The following is a 21734-nucleotide window of genomic DNA, read 5'->3' on the forward strand; positions in this document are numbered from 1 at the left end:
GTTCATTTGATTTTAAAGCCCCCCCCCCCCCCAGCAGCTGCAGTTTCTGAGCTAGGTTGACAAAGTCTTCGCCGTAGTAAAAAAGAAGACGCTGTGTGCGCTCAGCAGCTCCAACGCGGGACGTCCAAACAGCTCAATTTCCCTTTTAATGAATAAGAGCTTTTTTGCCCAAACTCCAGGACAGTGCCAGGAGTAAATACGGTAAACTTCCGCGGCGCAAATGGAGTCGGCTCTGAGATCGGTGCTGAATTATTCATCGCTCTTGGCCAGAAGTAACTTTAGCCCTGGATTTTAAACATCGTCATTACTTCTAGAGCTTTTTCACATGCTAAGTGATTTCTCATTTTTGCGGGAAAGACAAAATAAGGAAGACACATTTGGCCAATATCCCTGAATTATTTTTAAAGGCTGTACCTTAAATGGAGCGCTGGAGAAATGAGATGCTCTTTGATCTCTGGTTCTGAATGGAGATATCACTCATGGCGTCTCCTTCCTGCGGAGGCCCCGGTGGGGGCAGCTTTCCCCAGCACAGTGCCTGTCAACCTCCCAGGCAAGTGGGAGCCATCCGTCCTGGCGCAGACTTTGCCCGAGCAGGCTTGCTGACCGCGGCATGGCCAGCCTGGGCCTCGGTACCACAGAGCACCAAGGCGTGGGGCAGGTTTTCAGAGGGGCTTCTCCTCGCCTGGAGTTGGAGCAGTCGCCGTTGTGAGCATCCCTTTGCATTTTGGTCTTCTTGACATTTAGGAAAGTGATTTCAGGGTGGGGGTGAGGTTGCAGGGAGTGTGTGTGAATCAGTTGGCCAGGAGGCAGCACAGGTGGGACTGACTGCCTCTCGCGTGGAAGCTCGCCGGTGGGCTCCATCCTTGGCACCCGCGATGTTTGCACCAGGTACAAAACAGGCCATTTCCTGTCTCTGACGCCGTGGGATTCCAGGGCTTCAGATGCATCCCCGTCACCCCAGCTTCCCAACCCTTCCCGCCCTGGGCAGTGTCTGTACCTGCAGGGTTTAGAGCTGGACACATGCAGCCCTCTGCCATCCCCTTTGCAAGAAGAAGTGGTAGCTGCGGAGTTTTGATGAAAACCAGGGGCCCATCCTCATCACCCCCTTGGCCGTCTGGCTCGGGGAGCCTCTGTCCTGCCTGCCACACTTTGGTGATCATGTCAGATACACTTGTCAGTCATGTAGTCAAAATGGACGACCGCTGGCCTCGGTTTCTTGTTCACACCCCACCAGTGGATCCCAGGATCCAGCTCGCAGGGGCTCTCAATGTTTCCCCTTCTTTATCCAAAGAAAGCGGCTGTCGCAGCACTCAGCTGCCCCGATCAGAGACCTGAGTGGGCTGATGCGCAGAGGAAGTTAGAGACCCACCAATCAGAGACCAGAGTGGGCTGATGGGCTGAGGAAGTTAGAGACCCTCCAGTCAGAGACCAGAGTGGGCTGATGCGCAGAGGAAGTTAGAGACCCTCCAGTCAGAGACCAGAGTGGGCTGATGCGCAGAGGAAGTTAGAGACCCTCCAGTCAGAGACCAGAGTGGGCTGATGCGCAGAGGAAGTTAGAGACCCTCCAGTCAGAGACCAGAGTGGGCTGATGGGCAGAGGAAGTTAGAGACCCTCCAGTCAGAGACCAGAGTGGGCTGATGGGCAGAGGAAGTTAGAGACCCTCCAGCCTCGGGACGGAGTAGAAGGTGCATTGCAGTGAGTGGTCCTTAGCAACAAGTTAGCAAAATTCTAGAACACCCAGAGACAGAAGTATTCTCTTTTACAGTGGCTGTTGTAGAAGCCATCTCTTGTTTATTTTTAAGATTTATTTATTTACTTGAAAAGCAAGATCTTCCACTTACTGATTCACTATGCTAAGAGCTGGGCCAGACTAAAGCCAAGAGCGTGGAATTCCATTCTGGTCCCCCGTGTGGGTGGCAGGTGCCCAAGGACTTGGGCCACCTTCCACTGGTTTCCCAGGTACATTAGCAGGGAGCTGGCTCAGAAGTGGAGCAGCCGGGACTTGAACTGGTGCTCTTGGGACTGCCAGTGTTGCCGGTGGTGGCTTAAGCTGCTGTGTCACAATGCCAGCCCCTCACGCTTTTTTGCTTTCAGTTTCATGAGACATCCTCTAACTGAAATTTTGGGGCTGTTTTCTTGATTCTCATCAAAAATGTTTATGTTGTCAAAAGGCTACACAGGTATAAAACAGGTACCCAAGGCAGCTACTGGCACAAATTTAGGCAAATACATGGGAGCTCTGTGTCTACACGTCAGTCTGCAGCGCTGTAGGGCCGGGGTTGGATTCGTCCATCAGATTTTCACAGTGTGCACTTTGTTGTCTAAACACGTGAGCTCACTGTGTTTTGTTCTGCCCGGGATTGCAGCCTGAAACACTGCCTCCTGCTGCGTGGCCCCTGCGTGGGGAGCTGCTCGCCAGGTCGCCACGTGGTGGTTCCCAGGCTCTGCCCTTGTGTGTTGTCACAGTTGTGATTGTCTGAACGTCCAGCTTCGCCTTCCTGGTGTCCTGCGTGGCTGCCACCTGCCCTCCAGTCCCCTCTGGGGGCTTCTGCCCGGGCTTCCAGGGGTGCATTACCCATGGGGCTGCAGGGCCTCCGTGTGACGTGGGGGCTGGGAGCGAAGCAGCCCCACTCAGGCACCTGCGTCCCCTTGGCTGCAGTGGCAGTGAGAGCCCAGCCGTGGCGGAAGGACGGGGGCCTCTCTCTGCAGAGGTTTGGGTCTGAGGCACGCAGCACTGTGGTGCAGCCACGGGCCTCGCTGGCTGTGGCCACCACCTTCAGTAGCAGCTCGAGACCACAGGGGTCCATTTTCAAACTCCTGTCCCACGGTAAGGGGAGAGTCTGCAGCAGAGTTTGCAAACGGGCGTCAGATTTCGTCCCAAGAAAACACCCGGATGTTTTCCACAGTTGGCTTCAGACAAAACAGAAGGTCATGTGTGATGCCCATGGAAAAGAAGGTTTAATGATGTTTTTCACCCATCATCAGAAGACTCAACTCCAAGTCAGATGTTTCCTTTATATTGTGATGGCCTTGTTTAGGCACATTCCTTTTTTGACAAACTTTTTTTTAAGTTTTCTAATTTATTTGAAAGGCAGGGTTACAGAAAGAGAGAGAGGTCTTCCATCTGCTGGCTCACTCCCTAAATGGCTGCAACAGTCAGGGCTGGACCAGACTGAAGCCGGGAGCCAGGAACTTCTTCTGGGTCTCCCACTTGAGTGCAGGGGCCCAAACACATGGGCCACCTTCCACTACTTTCCCAGGCAAGTTAGCGGGGAGCTAGATGGGAAGTGGAGCAGCTGGGACTCGAACTGGTGCCGATATGGAATGGCGGCATTGCAGGCAGCGGCTTTACCTGCTGTGGCCCCTCCGACAGACTCTCGCTACTAAGCACTTACGCTGTGCTGGGCGACGACCATACACGAGACGTACATAAAAAATGAGTCAGAGGGCCCCTGCGATGTGCAGAGCCAGACCACAGCACACAAAAGGCGCAGAAGGGTGCTGGGTCCGGAACGAGGCTCTGGGGTGGGGTGGGAAGAGTTCCACACGCAGGCTCAGGGCCCTGGCTGTCGCCGCTCTGTGCAGTGCCCAGCGTCAGCTGGGACACATCTGATCTTCTGTGACAGCGGCCAGACGCTCCCCCTTGAACGTCTCTCGTCTTTTGGCCTCCATGGAGTGTGTGTGTGTGCGTGTGTGGAAAGTGTGTGGTTTCTTAACCACGGTGCATGGATATCGTTTGCAAAATCTGGCTCACCCCCGGGCGGGTGACCGCAGGATGCAATGACCCCCTAACCCTGCCTAGACTTCTCGATACTGTGCTTAGGCACAGTGCTGTGCACAGTGGTCCTGGTTAGCCCTCGAGAGGGCGTCCCCCTCTCTGTGACAAGGGCTGTCCACTGCTGGCATCGCAGTGAGTCATCCACCCAGCCACTTCCCTGGCCATCTGTGTTGTACCACTCTGAGTATACAGCGTGGAGCGTGCAGTGTCCTCTCGGATGGGTGTGGAGGGTGGAGCTGCCGTCAGCCCAGGTCGGGAAGAGAGCAGTGTTCATGGAGCCACGTTCCCTGCCGAATTGAGGTTAAGTGAGAGGCGGAGCCCAGGGCCACACGGCCGGGGCCAGGCTGGGAATGTGAACCCTGTTTCTGTTCAGCGGCCTGGCCCCTGCCACAGGGCTCTGGTCCTGCCTGGTTTTCTGCTTCCTCCCTGTGCCTCTGCTGTCCGCTCCTGGAGCTTCTTCATCAGGAGAAGGTGGGGGAGACGCTGCAATGCAGATTGGCTGACAGTTTGTGGGTCCCCAGGCCATGGTGGGCCCAGGCTCTGGCATGCCACTGGGACAGGGGGAGCACAGGCCGTCCCTGTGCAGTGCAGCCACACATTTCCATGTCCCCCGTATGCCCATTTTCTTTCTTTCTTTCTTTTATATTATTTATTTATTTATTTGAGAGGCAGAGAAGAGAGAGAGAGGTCTTTCATCTGCTGGTTCACTCCCTAGATGGCCACAATGGCCGGAGCTGTGCCAGTCTGAAGCAGGAGCCAGGAGCTTCTTCTGGGTCTCCCACGTGGGTGCAAGGGCCCAAGGACTTGGGCATCTTCTACTGCTTTCCCAGGCATAGCAGAGAGCTGGATCAGAAGTGGAGAAGTTGGGACTCGAACCGGCGCCCATATAGGATGCCAGCACCGCAGGCGGTGGCTCACCCGCTGTGCCACAGTGCTGGCCCCAATGCCCGTTTTCTTGAGCCTGCATCTTGACCACTGCCCTGCAGAAGTCGTTCCCACTATTGCAGACACACAAAGGTGTTGATTTTCCTGGTCAAAAATTTGAAAAATGTCTGAGCAATAGGGAGACAATTAAGCAAACCATGTTGTGTGCTGCTCTTTATGATTAAAAAAAAAAGAAGAAGAAGCTTTTGAGCATGTTTGCCCCTGGATTCAGGGGCGATGCTCAAGACCAAACTCCTCACTTTGGGGGCCTCTGAGTGCCAGACACCTCCCTTCCCACGCCAGGCCAGCTGCAGCCCAGACGCGGCACCTTCAGGACCCTGGACAGAGGCCTCTGGGCCGGCTCCCTGGACCCCACAGGGGTGGGACATTTCCCAGAGGTGAGAAGTGTGCAGTGTGCGTTCTCATTGACTTGCTGGCTTCGTTGCTGGCTGAGGCGCTCGGCGCACAGCCCCTCGCCGGCCGCCCAGCCCGCGCAGCCCTCCCTGGGAATGGGGCGCTGGGTGATTTACCAGCTGTAAGCACCAAACTTGAGAAATGGTTGTGGCTGATTATGTGAGAAGAGATGAGGCTGGAGAGCAGCGGGAATCTCTTGAAATGATTTCATTTCCACCTCACAGGGCTGCGCCGCACGCCAGAGCACTGCTCAGAGCACCCTGGATTAATTTAAACTTGGTGCAGCTTGCGTTCGGCTGGAAATCAACTAGAGAACAATTTGATTTCTGACTCTCAAGGATCAGGCCCTGCCTTGCATTCCCAAGCGTGTCCCTTCTCCTCGTCCCGCCCCGGCCTCCACCAGCCACCGTCCCACGTGGCCATGTTCCTCCTGGCCGTTACAGTGCTCAGGGAGAGCTGGTGGGCATGGAAACGCTGAAGGCCCTGAGGTCGACAGCAAGGGAGACCGAGACATCCGTGGGCACAAAGAAACCAAAACCACGATGGCTTGGTGGAAACAGGGCTGCTTCCCCAGGGGCCTGGCCTCCGCTCCACCAGAGAGGCTGAGAGCTTTACAGTGTGGGGCTCCCGGAGCAGCCAGGCTGCAGGGCCACCACTGGTCTGCCAGACAGAGCCTGGTCCTGGCAGGCGGCTGGAGACCGGGCCCCCGGTCAGCGCCCCCTACCCCAACTCAGCTTCATGGCCTTTAGCTGCTGTTTTCTTTTTTAAATTATTATTAATTAAAAAAATTTTTTTTAACTATTTGAAAAGCAGAATGATAGCAGATGGAGAGATCTTCCATATACTGGTTCACTCACCAGATGCCTGTAACAGCCAGGGCAGGGCCAGGCAGAAAACCAATCCAAGTCTCCCACCCGGGAGCAGGGACCCAAGTACACGGGCCATCACCTGCTGCCTCCAGGATATGCAGTAGCAGGAAGCTGGCGCTGGAAGCAGAGCCAGGACTCAAACCCAGGCCCTGGGATACGGGATCCAAGCCTCCCACGCAGCACGGAGCCCTGGCTTCCGGTTCTGAGTGTACCTGGTGCCCCCTCCCAGCACCCAGCTCTGAACAGACACGAATGTCCTGGCCAGCATTTTTTTTTCCTAATCTTCCTCAACTAATTACTTTGTAGCATGTAACACCATGCCCTCTCTTTTTTTTTTTTTTTTTTGAAAGCAGCTTTAGCAAGATAAGATTCACACAATATACACCTTGCCCACATAAAATATGTAATTCAGTAGTTTTTAGCATCCATCACCAGTGAATTTTAGAACATTTTCATTGCCTGAAAAGAGAAGCCCCATAATTCATGGTCAGAATTTGTATCTTTTTTTTTTTTTTTTTTGAGGCTTTCTAAACATATTGCAGTAATCCAGAGCTTCATCTCACCTTACCATCAGAGTTCCTAAATTCCAGCTCCCTTCGGCTTAATGCACGGAGCTCTCTGATTAAAAATGGCCGAGGGGGAACTCTCTTTGCCCCTCGTTTTCTGCGGCCGGGGCCCTCCTATTGTATCCCTTTCCTCCCCGTTTCTAACTCCGTCCACCACTGTGTTGTCTTTTCCTTTCCCCCTGCACCTGTCATCTTCCCCGGCCCCCTGTGGTGTCCCCGCTGCCCCTGTGACATTGTGTACCTCTGTGCGCGCGGCAAAGAGAAGCGGACAATAATGCCCGTCTCTGAAACATCTTCAGAGATGGGGATTCAAGTAAACCTCCTCCCGCTGAACGCAGCCGTCAAAAGGACTGTGCGAAGGGGCGAGGTTTTGAACTTCACTTCACACTCACCTTTCAACAGAGACCCGGGATGTTGTGATTTCCTTGGGTGGCAGAGGTGGCCTGTTCTTTATTTACCAGCCTACACATCTCCCCAAGCCTCAGAAAGAACAGAGCCTCATTAAAGACCCAAATGAGCTTTATTTTGTTGGCCTTGGATCAAAGGAAGCGTGCCTTAGCGTCCAGTTCCTGCAATGACTTCCTCTGGATCTTCTAGAAGCTCTTGGACTTCAGCTGATTTTTTTGCCCCCGGCACCAACAAATGGGCCTGTCTTTGATAATTTTGAATTGCTTTAATACAAAAAAAAATTTTTCTTTTTTTAGTCACGCATTGTACCCAACACGGCCAGAGAGGTCCGTTAAGGTGTGTGCGTGAGCAAAGAGACTTACTCCTTTTGTCTTTGTTTTCTTGCTTTCATGCCGATGCTCGATGCTTCTTAGGAATGCGAGTTGTAGGGCATGTCCTATCTCGATACACACAGGAGATTCACAGCCAGCCAGCCAGCCCGCCTGAGGGGGGCCTTGAGTGGCTTCCCCACATGGGGTGCTCCTAATAGCAAGCCCTCAATGTCACCCTCCAAACCCGGCCCCTGAGGACAAGGGTCTGGGGTGTCCCTTTAGTGCAGGGACCACCACTCCCCGAAACACCAATCCCAGGGCTGGGGAGGGGCCTGGCCTTGCTGGGATGGGACATGCTCACTGGGAGGCGTCGGGGGCAGTAGGCAGCAGGAGCTATAGCAGCAGTGACGTCGGTGGAGTTCAAGGGCTCCTGCCCAAGCAAGGACCCCCCGGGACGGCAAGGACACGGGGGCCACAAGCCCAAGTGTGTGTCTCAGAATCAGCCCAGATATCAAAAACCCATCACGCACCTGCCGCCCACGCTCCCCCCAGCCCAGCTCCCCATGACAGTTCATCAGAAGCGGCCCGGCTAATGATCATCTGGGCAGATCATCGGACGAGAGTTAATTGTGAGGTTCGATGTGGCATCTTGTCAGCAGAGATAAGTTGTCACGTTTTCCACTTGAGCTGAAACTAAATGATTGTAAAATAAGTTATGAGTGTCCTTGGGCCCGTCTGCCGGAATGATGGCTACGAACGCGTTCCTGGCCATCCGTCTCAGCCAGGCTGCTTGATATTTATGTGGACGGAATGTTATTTTATTCCCCCTGTAGTCATGCCTGCCAGCTCGCTGAGTGAAAAGTGGAGCGGCTCCTGTGACTCGCACGTCACGTACCGCCGCTCGGAGCGGCTGCAGATGGCGGTCGTTAGCACCCACATTATGTATTTTGGGGGGCGGGGGGAGTGTGGGACATTGATGCCCGATTGGGAAGAACTAATGGCTGACGCCAAACACTCGGGCCGGCAGCTAGCCGGCCCCCTCCAGGCTCGGCACCACACGCCCAGGACCCCGGTCCCTCCATCGGAGCTGGTTTGGGTGTTCAGTCACGAGGCGCTGGCTTTTTCAGTTTGACATGCGTATTTCATCTTTGCTTCTCCCCTCCCGTGTCTAAGAGTCAGGAGTCATCTTCTGTCCCCGTGCCCAGTAATTGATACAAAATAGAACACATTCCATGGACGCAGTCCGGGGGCAGGCTGCGTTCCGGGGTGGACAGCGTCTCGGGCGGGGCTCTCAGGGGCTCCTGAGTGTGAGGGATTTGTTGTCAGGCTAGAGAAGTGGTAGGGAATGGAAAGGCACGCCACAGATGCCGGGTGCAGCCTGATTGCTCGTATTTTAAACCAGGCGCGTGCTAACTCCTGCGTGAGAGGTAGTAGTGAGGGGCATCACTCCAGCAGCCCTGGGCTCAGTGCCCAGTTAACCAGAGTCCAGCAGCTCTCTCCTAAGGCCACCCAGGCCACTCCCTCCAGACTCCTGTCTGTGGCCACCGCCTCCCTTGACCCAGATCCTGGCGTGCCTTGGCCATGGTTGCCTTCCTGGACCATGGTCACTGCTCCCTGGTATGTGCAGTTTTTGCTCCTGGTGACACAGCCCTGCCCCGTGCCCACATCCACTCCCTACGCCCCCCTCCCCGTAAGAAATGCTTCCTCGCTGGCAGCTCCCCCACGGGGCTGTGCACTCCTGGCCTGAACCTGCCCCCAGCCGACCCCAGCCTGGACACTGGCTTTCTCTAATACTTGTGTCCTCACCCCCCGAGCCCACTGTAGGTGTCCAGCCTGTGTATGGTCACAGTGCCGCTCCTGTCCCCGCTCCCACGACAGCGGGAGTTCAGCTGACGGGCGTGGGCCGTGGAGTGTTGGAGCTCTCACTGTGACAGAGGCAGGATAGGGAGTGATGGAGCCCAGCCTCACCTGCAGCGCGAGCTGCAGTCCCTTCCTGCTCCAACCTGTGCTCTCTAAACTGGGCTGAGAACGGGGCCCCCAGGTCCACCAGGAGCAGGGCCTCCTCAGCCACATGGGCAGCAGATCTGAGGCTGGGCGGTGGAGCCCTGGGTCCCACGGTGCTGTGTGCACGGTTTCTGAGACCCTGCGCCTCCTCTTCTGGGAGCCACATGAGGCCCAGCTGCTGGTCTAGCTTCCTCCTCTGTCTTTGCGATTCCGCCTGTGTTCTCAACACAAGACGGCCCCGTGCCAGCCTCCACCGTTGCCTCCACGCAGGGGCCCAGGATGAGCTCATATTTTTCTGTTCTCTCCCTGCCAAGCCCTGCTCCTGTACCACCTTCTGGCACGGTGGCGCTGTCATGCGTTTTGGACCCGAGGGCTCAGCCAGGAGATGCTGAGGCCCGGGAAGCTGCGGGTTGGCCTGGTGGACGAGCCCACGGTCCCTCACCCTCTCCCGTCTTCGTCTCCGTGCAGTCGGCACACTTGCTGTGATGGGACTCCTCTCTTCTCTCTCTGAGCCGGTGGCAGGGTCCAGGAGAGATTGTCCTGTATTAAAGGAAGGGGAAGGAATGAGAAAGGTGTTCTTTGCAGTCCCTAGAACTCAGTCTCCGGGGATGGGGTGGGGGCAGGAAGACAGAGGCAGGCCCATCGAGCGTGCTTGGCAAGTGTGGGGGATGATGGGTGGGAAATTGTGGTCCCAGTTGTTCACCCCTGAATAGATTGCAGACAGTTGTAAACTTACGGGATAGCAGTCTGACCCAGAGCGTGCTTGTGTGCTGGTGGTCAGTTTTAAAACTAGGTCACAGGGGCTGGCGCCGTGGCACAGTAGGCTAATCCTCTGCCTGCGGCACCTGCATCCCCTATGGGCACCAGTTCTCGTCCTGGCTGCTCCTCTTCCAATCCAGCTCTCTGCTGTGGCCTGAGAGTGCAGTGGAGGATGGCCCAAGTGCTTGGGCCCTGCACCCACATGGGAGACTTGGAAGAAGCACCTGGCTCGTGGCTTCAGATCGCCACAACTCTAGCCATTGCGGCCATTTGGGGAATGAACCAATGGAAGGAAGACCTCTCTCTCTGTCTCTCCCTCTCACTGTCTGTAACTCTACCTCTCAAATAAGTAAATAAGATCTTGAAAAATATTAAAAATAAAGCTAGGTCACAAAATTGATGGGATGTCTCTACTGCATACCGCACGGTGGCTCCCCCACCCATATGAGCCCTCAGACACTGGTCCTCCCTCCGGCACCAATGCATGATGGCCATGACCACAGCCGCCCTTCTTGGTCCTGGGGAAGAGCATGGCCCAGGCCCCACATGCCTGGAGTTACAGTCACTAGAGAGACAGGCACATGGGGGACACAGGGAGGGGCTGGGATGATGGTCACGTGGGGGACACAGGGAGGGGCTGGGACAATGGCTGCATGGGAGCAGGCCTCTCCTGGGCTCCCTCCTTTGGCTTCTAGGACCTAAAACCTTTGGCTTCCATTCTGCTGGCCTAGAGAGACCCACTCACAGCTCCCCATCCAGGATGGCTACTGAGGGAGGCTGCGGGGGCCCCGAAACCTCCCAGCCTAGGGAGGCTCAGATGGAGGCCCCAGCAAGGTCATGCAAGCAGCCCGTGCACTGTGGCAAGCCAGACTGGAGGGAGCATGGACAGCAGTGGGGAGCCAGGCAGAAGTCAGAATGGTAGTGGGACAGGGACGTGGTCAACGCATCAAGGCACAGTGCTGTTATAGGCAGGAGGTAATCTGGCATGTGTGGTGCAGGCTGGAGACGGCGTGAAGTGCTGATTCAAGGTCATTGCATACCAAGAGCTCCCTGCGGGTGGGATCCCAGAGCCGTTGGGTACTGGGTGCAGGTCGGGGGGCTGCCCTCTTTTGAACAAGAGGGTTTTCTTGAATTTTGGTTTTCAGTGAAGAGTGAGGTCATCGTTGGGGTGCTTGGGGAGTAAGGAGAGGCTGTTGGGAAGGGGTCCCCAGGTTGCTGGAGAAGTGGTCAGACCGGCAGGCAGGCCAGGGCCCTGGGAGTGCCCCTCTCAAACCCCACGGCCGCGGCTCAGCGCTGCGCAGGCCTCCAGCCCCAGCCTGGTCCTGGGTGCAGCTGGCACAGCACTGGACAGAGTTGAGGTTTCCTGGTGAGGGAAGGTGCGGGGAGAAAGGAGCAGATGAGACTCGGGGTGGGGGGGGGCATGTGAGTCTCCAGTGGCGCAGGATGTGCGGCTGCCGCACCTGTGAGGAGACAAGGGGGCCATGTACAGATGCTGGAAGGTGTGGACGGAGGGGAGCGTCCGTTCTCCTGGGAGTGGGGGACAGGGCTTTCTGCTCTTGGCACCTGAGGAGGACCCTAAGTGAGGCTGGCTGAGCGGCAGGATGCTGGTGAGGTCCCTGGAAGGGTTGAGGCTGCTGCTGGAGTTGTCAGGGGACACCGGGGCTGAGCTGGGGTCAGCAGGCAGTGGGCTGCAGAGGCCATGCACGGAAGCTTCTGGAAGCTGGTGCTGGAGGGGACAAGCTGGGTCTGCCTGGGTGATCAGGGCAAGGAGGACGCCAAGCTACACAGAGCGTTGGGTTGGGAGGTCCCTAGCACTGGCACCTGGGAAGTGCGTCTCCGAGGGAGAGCCAGGTCTCAGCTAGCACAAGGTGACATGGGCTCATCAAGAGCAGGCCGCCATTGCCAGATTACCTCCCGCCTATAACAGCACTGTGCCTTGATGCGTTGACCACATCCCTGTCCCACTACCATTCTGACTTCTGCCTGGCTCTCCACTGCTGTCCATGCTCCCTCCAGTCTGGCTTGCCACAGTGCACGGGCTGCTTGCATGACCTTGCTGGGGCCTCCATCTGTGCCTCCCTAGGCTGGGGGGTTTCGGGGCCCCCGCAGGGAGTTTGTGCTGACCGACTGTAAGTCCAGCAGCTGATGGTGAGAGGGGCGATGTGAAGCTGGGATTCTGGAGGGTCTCACTGTTTGTGTCAGATCATTGTGAGGCCACAGCATGCATTGTCGAACTCTTCTCAGTGTCTCCAGCGTCTGCCCCGGAAGCCTGCAGTGGCTGCACTCTGCCCAGTGCTGACTGCCCTGCTGGGCCGCCTGTCTCAACCTGTAGATGCTGGCTGTCCCTGCCGGGGCTGCCTGTCTCGGAACCTGTAGATGCTGGCTGTGCCTGCTGGGCCGCCTGTCTCAGAACCTGTAGATGCTGGCTGTGCCTGCTGGGCCGCCTGTCTCAGAACCTGTAGATGCTGGCTGTGCCTGCTGGGCCGCCTGTCTCAGGTCCTGTAGATGCTGGCTGTGCCTGCTGGGCCACCTGTCTCAGATCCTGTAGATGCTGGCTGTCCCTGGCTGGGGCCACCTGTCTCAGAACCTGTAGGTTCTGGCTGTGCCTGCTGGGCCGCCTGTCTCAGATCCTGTAGAAGCTGGCTGTCCCTGGCTGGGGCCACCTGTCTCAGAACCTGTAGGTTCTGGCTGTGCCTGCTGGGCCGCCTGTCTCAGGTCCTGTAGGTTCTGGCTGTGCCTGCTGGGCCGCCTGTCTCAGATCCTGTAGATGCTGGCTGTCCCTGGCTGGGGCCACCTGTCTCAGATCCTGTAGATGCTGGCTGTCCCTGGCTGGGGCCACCTGTCTCAGAACCTGTAGGTTCTGGCTGTCCCTGGCTGGGGCTACCTGTCTCAGATCCTGTAGATGCTGGCAGTCCCTGCTGGGGCTGCCTGTCTTGGGCTGATATCTGGACGCCCTCACCATGTAGCCAGCACTGCACAGCTCCCTGGAGGGAAGACGGGCCCCTGCAGCTGCGGTGAGAGGACAGAAGCCCCAGCTGTGGGGTCAGCAGGAGTTCAGCAATGAGAAATGCCAGTTTGGGAGACAGCCTTGTAGGCCTGGAGTGGCAGAAGGACAGACCCACGGGAGGGAGTGGACGTGGCCTGTTGAGCTAGAACATGCCCAAGAGACAGAGAGAAAGAGCGAGACAGCAGAGCAGAGGTGCCTGCACGTGGGGGAAGGGGCTTTGGGAACAGCCTGAACCGGGGGTTCCCGCCCCATGAAGGCAGGCTCTGTTCCACACCCCCTCCGCCGCCACAGCTACACGGCAAGCAGGAGCGTGCTCAGGGGTGTTTCCTGCATCTGGGGAGACTGGCCAGATGTGTGGCCTGGAGAGCAGGGGCCAGGCGGGAGGGGAAGAGCATTGGTGGCAGGCGGGCACAGGAGGTGGCAGCCGAGAAAGCTGCACGTGAGTGGAGCGGTGAGTGAGCCAGGTCCCCTTGCAGCCTGCTTCAAGGGAGGAGACGTGTGGGGCGGGCAGCTTGGTCAGCACAGGACCAGGAAGAGCCAAAGCTGGGCCCTCCCTGTGTCGTGTGCCCCAGAAACCCCTCCAGACACAGGAGAACGCGGGCACGGTGAGGAGGTTACAGGGATTCGGGAGGTAAGGACAGGGACGTATCAAAGCCGCCCTCTGGGTGGAAACCCCGACGGAGACGTGGGTCACGGTCCTCACCCTGGAGCCAGACTCCAGCCCTGTGGCTTTGTGTGCGATGTGACTCTGTGCCTCAGTTTCCCTTTCTGTGACGTGGGAGAGGTGATGACAGCACCTACACCCTCCTTGGAGCCCATGACCGCCGCCTCCACCTCGTGCCTGAAACGTCGCCCTCCCGCTAGGACCTGCCCCAGCCACCCTGGGGCCTTCCCAGGCGGGGCCCCGCGTGATGGGGGAGCGTGTGGCGTGCGTGTCTCTGCGGCCCCCTTTCCGAGCGCTTACCTTTGCGTTCTTTTGCCTTTCCGGTCCGGTGGCAGACACGGGGCTGGGAGACTCCGTGTGCTCCAGCCCAAGTATCTCCAGCACCACCAGCCCCAAGCTCGACCCGCCCCCCTCCCCCCACGCCAACAGAAAGAAGCACCGGAGGAAGAAAAGTACCAGCAACTTCAAGGCCGACGGCCTGTCCGGCACCGCGGAAGGTAAGGTCCCCGGGGACTCCCAGAGCAGGAGTGTGCGTCTGAAAACCCATTCCTGTCCTGCAGGGCTGCAGGCCACGCCCCCTCAGGCCCAGCAGCCACCCGGGCCGTGCGCATCTGCAGCAGGGCCACCCCCGGCCCCTCGTCCTCCCCCACAGCGTGGCTGGTCAGCCGTGATACCGGTCCCCCCGTCGTCGGCCCGGCGAGTGCTGTAGTCTCGCGTGACCTGGGCAGCCTGGGGCCCCCAGCTGAGGCAGGCCATGCTGTGTCACTCTGATAAGGACCATCCACTCCTGATTGAGGGATCTCCTCTGCCCTGAATCTCGCCAAGACAGCCGCCCCGTTGTGGCTTTCCGCAGCACGTCGTGGGCCCCGCTGGTCTGGAATCGGCTGCCACGCGTGGCCCTCGTTCCCCTTGGCCCGGTTGAGCTCTAGTTTCTGTTCTCGGGGACGGCCACCGTGATCTCCCCGAGTGGCTCCCTCCTGCGGATTTGTGTTTCATAGTCCACAGATGATAGTGCAGACACACACGCACACGCACACACCCCACACCATTGTCGTAAACACACTGCGGAAGTCCTGGGAAGGAACGGGTGCACTGCAGAGCGTGGCTGTGGTCGCATGCGTCATTGTGGGGTCTCCGGGGGTGGCACAGTCTGACTTCAGCAAGGGGCCCACAGAGCTGCCTTTTACCCCGCCCACCATCTTCCCTCTCCGTTTCCACCACGGCCTTTCTGAACATTCTAACTGTTTGAGCGTTTAGGACTGCGAGTTGCAAAACGGGGGCCAGGGTGGGCAAAGTGGTCTCTCCTCTCCCAACGTCCAGAGCTGAGGCGATGCACCTGCTGCCCGGGTTAGCGAGCGGGGCAGGGCCGAGCGTGGGGCGGGCTGTGGTGTTCTCCACCGTTCTGTGAGCCGTGAGCCAGCAGGTGCGCCGCTCACTGGGAGCAGACTGAGCTGGGGCCTCAGAGCTCGCCGGCTGCCCGGAAGGGCCCACGGACCCTCTCCTTGTCCACACTCCTCCCCAGCTTGTCTCCGGCCAGCTCCCTGCCAACAGGCGGGGCTGATAAAAACCAGTGTTCTCGTGTTGGATACACGAGACGATCACATCGTAGCAGCCGTGGTGAGCAGTGACGCTGTCCTGCTGGGAAAGGCTTTGGCCACAGAGTGTTGATGGGGCCCTTCGGGGGACATTGGCCAGAAGCACCTGCTGCGTGGGGCCACACCCCACCCTGACAGGTGCAGTCAGTGTGGCCTCCATGCTGCTCACCCCAGGGCTGAGGGTCAAGGCCACATCGCGTGCCTGGGTTCACCATGTCATAGTCAGTGTCCTGTCTTCTCAGCTGACGTTTGTGACTCTTGCTTTGTGCAAAGCCAAGCACAACCACGTGCAGACTGCACAGCCTTCCTGTAGCCCCCTCCCCACGTTTCAGTCACCCCACCCGCCTGTGGGCTGCTCCGCAGACCACGTGACAAGGGCCTCGCAGTGCCCGGGAGCTGGTTCAGACCAGCGTCCCCTTCACATTGGACATCTGAGGCATCTTCCTGCAGTGGCAGGACTGTAGTGCGTGTCCCAGGCTGAGGCAGAGGAGCTGTGCTAGCACATCCCGGGGCCCCTGCGAGGTCTCCCCGCTGGGCACAGCAGAGTCACACAGAGACGAGGGGACCAGGGACATGTGTTCAGGTTCAGGGCTGCTCGGTGGCTGTCACCCTCATTTAAGGATCACAAAGTGTGAAAGCCACACAGACCGTGAACTCTCCCTGTCTGGGGACATCGAATCAGCTGGCACAGATGTGCCTTAGAAAGGTGGGCGTGTGCCCGGCTGTGCCATGCCCGACACCCGAGGCTGCTCACATTAGGCGCTGAAGCGTGCCACCATGCCAGGCCTGCATCCCCAGGGTCCTCCTTCGTCCTCCGAGCCAGCAGACGCGGGGCTCCCCGCCCACCTGGCAGGCGCCTCCCAGGCGTAGATCTGCCCTGACCTTCTGTGCGGCCGGCGTAGGGGCCAGAGTTTCCCACGCAGGCACCGCAGCTCTTTCTGTGATGTCATGCAGGTTGCAGTGTTTCCATCCCGGAAGATGGACGAGGAGTGAGTGTCCCGTCAGCAGTTTGGCTACCAGAATCCCAGGAAAAAGTGAGGGCTCACCGCCTGGCTCACTGAGGGGCTTTCCCCCTGCTTGCCCTGTCAGACTAAGACATCTTTTAATTCTGTGGGTGGAGAACGTCAGAGGAAGGGCACGTGGCCACTCGGTTAGCCAGGATGGAAAGAGCCTCTTAGGAAGCTGGCTGCGCTGGTTACACCACCCAGAATTCCACTCTTGCATCCTCTTCTCGTACTCCTGTTTAACAGGCCACTGGGAGCCGAGGGCATCACAATCTTGGAGGCATTCTTCTTGATTGTTACTTGGATTTGATTTGGGCAGAGGCACCAGATGGTCCTAATAAAACACCTGTGTCGGGGCCAGCGCTGTGGCTCACTTGGTTAATCCTCTGCCTGTGGAGCCAGCATCCCATATGGGCACCGGGTTCTAGTCCCGGTTGCTCCTCTTCCAGGCCACCTCTCTGCTGTGGCCCGGGAGGGCTGTGGAGGATGGCCCAAGTGCTTGGGCCCTGCACCCGCATGGGAGACCAGGAAGAAGCACCTGGCTCCTGGCTTTGGATCAGTGTAGTTCCAGCCGTAGCGGCCATTTGGGGGGTGAACCAATGGAAGGAAGACCTTTCTCTGTCTCTCTCTCACTGTCTAACTTTATCTGTCAAAAAAAAAAAAATAGGTAATTCTTTAAAAACATAAATAAAGCGCCTGTGTCGTTCACATCTGGGTGCAGACCAACAAACAGAAATTCAGATGAGACTGTGAAGAATGGTGGTGGGAGCCAGGAGCGTCGCAGGAGAACAGCTATGACAGCCGACAGGCCCAAGCATGTCATGTGATCTGCTGGCGGACGGACCCCGGGGGCAGGGCGGCTCTCGGTGGTCTTTGGCTGGCAAGGCCCTTTCCGCAGGACTGATGGGCGGAAGCTTCAAGGAAGTGGATCTTGGTTCTGGTGTTAAACAGAGAACTCTGCAAATCCTGCCTGCTGTGAGAGGCGGGGGCCCTTGACCCTGCTGCGGGGTGCAGCGTGGTTGGGCTGTTGCAGAGGGGGTGGGCTCTGGCAGGGTGACACCGCTGTGGCCCTGGGGTTCCTGGCCAGACCAGGTGTAGGCTGTGTGCCGGGGAGAGTTCCTGAGCTCTGAGGATTTCCAGGCCTGTGAAAACGTGTCATCTCTTGGCACTGGCGCTGCATGGTGGCATTTGCTGGCTGTCAGCGTCCTCTCCAGTCCTGTAGCAAAGCTGGCACGGCTGATAAGAAGCCACCGGCCCTGCAGGCCCGTTCTGGGGCCCCGAGTCTGGTGGTTCTCGTTAGCCGGAGAACATTCATGCAAGTTTGCATCCAGTGCTAATTTCCCTGTTGCCCCAGTGAAAGGGCTGACGTAGAGAGAGGTTAAGTGGCTTTCTTGTCCAGGGTCAGCTTGCTGGTAGGTGACAGAACTGTCTCTTCATTCTCTGCCTCCAACCCTTTCCACCAGGCAAAAAGCAAGTCTTTGAGGTGTGTGGAGTGGCTTTTGAATCTAGGAGTGGGGCCGACTGAATAGCTTCCTTGATATTGCTCAGATTCCACGTGAGGACACTGGCTTTTAAATGGTTCTCAATGTCTAGAAGTTGTGTAGCCAAGATCTTCCTTTAAAATTGCAGGGCCAGTGTGGCTGTGCCCGGTGTTACCATACAGCAGGTGTGGCGAGATCCCGCACCCCCCAACCCCTCCCTGGGACCCGCAGGGATTGTTCTGAAGATCTCGGAGGGATTTATTTCATCCTCCTCCCCTGGCTTCCGGGGCTCGGCTGAGCCGTCTCTCAGCACTGGAGGACGGTCTTGCAGAGGGTGGCTGGGTCGTAGCAGAGAATACGTTGTCCCTCACAGCTGCGTTGGCCGGGCAGTCAGAGGCGAGGCCCTGGACGCCGAGCGATTTCATCCACTCCAGAGCTGCAGAGGTCACCCGGGACTTAGTTTCCCTTCCATGCTTCAAAGGGGAACCTGGCATCCGGGCTCACTGGAGTCTTTCCCGACACACAGAGGGCCTCTAGGGGCAGTGCCACGTGCTGGGCTCCAGGGGAGACAGTTCGAGGTCGAGCCCAGGTCCACAGGCTCTGCCCAAGAGGATTAGAGCCGTGGCGCGGGGGTCAGAAGCTGCACCAGGGTGTCAGGCAGGTGTGTCCCAAACACTTAGGGAATGTGAAACCCTCGTGTAAGCTCCGTTCTGTCTGCCGCAGACGCAGGACAAAGCACGTATATCATTCAGTGAGACGCTGCAGGTAGCACTCCTCTGTCAATAAACGCTGCCCGGTTATGGCTCAGAACCCCAGTGTTGGTGACGGAACTGGCCACAAAATGCGGTGGTGTTTTCCCGTGGCCTGTGGACCACAGGTGCCGCTCAGCCTGGCCAGCTGCCACCTACCTTAGGAGGATTTGTTATTGATTAGTTGGTGTTCCGGAAGGCAGTCTGGAGAGGGAATAAAGACTGGTGCGTGGCAGTTTACCCGAAAGGCCGTGTCGCTGGGTGGAAGCCCCCGGTTAGTCTGTGAGCCTGTAGCTGTGCCAGCTGCCAGCAGTCTGGGCAGTCTTTGGGCCACGCGGGGACTCTGCACATTGCGACTGGAACAGTCAGCTTCTGCGCTATGTCCGGCTCTAAGCTGTAGGCGTCTTGGTACCACGTTGTCATCTTCCGGTACCCCCGGGGCACAGTCAGCACAGCGCGGTGGCATACCCGGGGCGGTCACGGAGTCAGGGCCCAGGAACGGTCACGGCCACAGCAGCTTTCCCATCTGTGTTACTTGGAGGGGAGGGTGTAGGAAGACTCCCGAGAGCTGATTGGACGAGTGTTACTGTCACTTGTCGCTCCTGGATTTCCTTCTCAGAGCGTTCCACCGATGTGCCGAGTGCCACTTCTTTGTTTAAGTCTGACAGCTACCGGGAAAGGAGGGGAATGAGAACTCCCCATAGTCAGCTCGGTGAAAACTTCCTAACCAGCACTCATTCTGATACTGCAGGCACTTCTTAATTAACTCCCTTATTACGGAGCAGTTGGCTGGTGCGTCTGAATAGCTGAGCCCTTAATTACGGTGCAAGTAAACACACACACACACACACACAGGAATGAGAACCTCTGCTCGGGAAACAGGCCCACGTGCAGTCGTTTGGACTCGGTTAGGAGACCCGTGGGTCTCACGGCCCCTGCACCGTGGGCCGTGGGAGACACACGTGTCCTGGCGGAGTTGCCTACTGCCCACAAACAGACCTGCTTTCCGAAGAGAGTTCCCAGGCTGTAACTCCAGCTGCCACTGAGTAGATCTGGGTTTACAGTAGACATTGAGAGCGTAGATTGGGCGCAGCTGACTCAAAAGCCGCCCTGCCGGGTACAGTCCGGCCGCCACAAACACACGCAAGCTGTCAGCGCTCTCTGATCCTTTGTAGGAGTCCCGCAGGTTGGAAATAAACAAAGATGAGTGGGTCACAGTGGGGGCGGCCAGAGCAGAGGATTTCCCATCATGAGCAACCGGCGGACGAGATAAGGATTTGGGGCACTTTTTTTTTTTTTTTTTTTTGAAAAGTCCACGCAAGCGGAAAGGGTTAGTGTTCGTATCTCTGAAAGTACATTGAGCCCGGGACTCGTGGCTGCGTGGCCCTCAGGATGCACACAGCCCGCGGGGAGAGCAGATCGGGGGGAGACAAGCTGGTGCAGGGAGCCCCGTGCGCGCGCGCGCTGCCCAGGGCCCCTCTCGGGAGGCTCCACAGAGGGGCGAGGTGTTCGCATCCCGGTACGCGAAGAAGGAACTTCTCCAAGAAAGGGGGCTTCGGACCTAAAAAGTGAATGTAGGGTAAGTTTTCTTCTGAGGCATCCTGGGCTCCTGGGTTGTCCAAGGAGACGCCTGATACCAGGGGACAAGGCTTCGGGCTCCCGGGTCTCTGCACGCAGCACAGCACACTTGACTTTGACAGCCGCAGCCGCTCCCAGTGCCCCTGCCTCAAGTGCACGTGTGTGGCGGAGCTCGGCGCCGTCTCTTGCCTGGACCTGGAGGGGCTGGGTCAGCGCGAGCCCTCACAGCCCCCACTGCCCCCCGACAGAGCACTGGGGAACAACCCTGGGTTGGACTCCAGCCTGGCCTGGAAAGCCTGGGTTGGCTGGCTTTCAGAAGGGCCTCACATCTGCCCTGCAGTCCGTGTCTTGAAGGGTTCCAGGTGTCTGTGCTCTTGGGGTCTTTGGATGTCACTGCACTGAGCAGTGAAACTGTGACCCTCTTAGACCAGCGTCCCTGAGCTGGAAGACACAGAGCTGGGTCTGGAACCAGTATTGCTTGGCTGTTGTCTTCCTCGCTATTCTAACTCCTCGTCTGCTTTTTCTAAAAATTCACTTTCATTTCATTTGAAAGGCGGAGAGACAGAGCTCTTCCATCTGCCGGTTCACTCCCCAGACGCCCACTACAGCCAGGGCTGGGTCAGGCCAAAGACGGGAGCCTGGGTCCCCATCCAGGTCTCCCACACGGTGTCAGGGTCATCACCCGTGCCTTCCAGGACACACGCTATCAGGAAGCTGGATTGGGAGCAGAGAATCTTGGACAGGAATCGGGCACTCTGATGGAGGACGGGGCGTTCCGAGCGGCAACTGAACCACGGTGCCAAATGCCTGCCCCTCTCATCTACTATTTACTTATTTATTTTTAGATTTATTTATTTGAAAGGCAGAGTTACGGAGAAAGAGACAGAGGGCTTCTGTTCACTGGTTCCCTCCCCAGATGGTCGCGATGACCTGGGCTGGGCCAGGCCAAAGCCAGGAGGCTGGAACTTCCTCTGGGTCTCCCACGTGGGTGGCAAGGGCTCAAGTACTTGGGTCATGTCCTGCTTTCACACATGCATTAGCAGGGAGCTGGATTGGAAGTGGAGCAGCCGGGACTCGAACCGGCACCCATGTGGGATGCCGGCACCACCGGCAGTGGCCCCACCCCGCTGTGCCACAAGGCGCCTACTTTTCAGACTGTGGCCTGCACATGTGTTCTGTCACAGAGACTCCGTGGATGCACATTGCAAGCTCGCTGTGCGACGTTGAGGCCACACGCAGCCCCCCATGTTTGCACCAGCTTCCTGCCGTAGTCGGGGGTTCTGGCCGAGGGCACCTCCGTCCCTCCCAACACCCAGAGTGGTGAAACTCGGCCATGTCCACAGCACGGAGGCTCCGCTCCTCTGCCTGACGCTGTGAAACAAAAGGCCGTGTTGACTGAACTCAGAACCTGGCCTGTGTAAAAGCAGCCGGCCCCGGGGAGGATGAGGTCACCTGGCTGCCCTTCTCTTTGAGCCCTGGAGACATCTCTTCTACCACACCTGGCGGCTCATGCGGCACCAAGAGGCTGGGGGTCCAAGTCCAGGGCAACCCACTCCTTCGTCCTGAGGGCTCTCCTGGGGTATAGTCGGCCCCTCCCTCGCTGTGCCCCAACGCGTGTGGGGG

At 57.8% G+C, this 21734-nt stretch overlaps 1 protein-coding gene across 5 annotated transcripts in view; it reads left to right on the forward strand.

Annotated features, from left to right (window-relative positions):
• The window catches only part of AGAP1 (ArfGAP with GTPase domain, ankyrin repeat and PH domain 1), a 527161-nt gene that overhangs the window by 381046 nt on the left and 124381 nt on the right, over positions 1-21734 (forward strand). For 3 of the 5 annotated variants that reach the window (XM_062193793.1, XM_062193800.1, XM_062193817.1), the window contains one exon: positions 14040-14201. The exons of the other annotated variants lie outside the window; for them this stretch is intronic. In XM_062193793.1, the coding sequence (XP_062049777.1) occupies positions 14040-14201 (162 nt within the window). The remainder of the gene's footprint in view (positions 1-14039; positions 14202-21734) is intronic. 5 annotated transcript variants of the gene reach the window in all.

The sequence above is a fragment of the Lepus europaeus genome, chromosome 1, assembly GCF_033115175.1.
Source record: "Lepus europaeus isolate LE1 chromosome 1, mLepTim1.pri, whole genome shotgun sequence".
Lineage (NCBI taxonomy): Eukaryota > Metazoa > Chordata > Mammalia > Lagomorpha > Leporidae > Lepus > Lepus europaeus.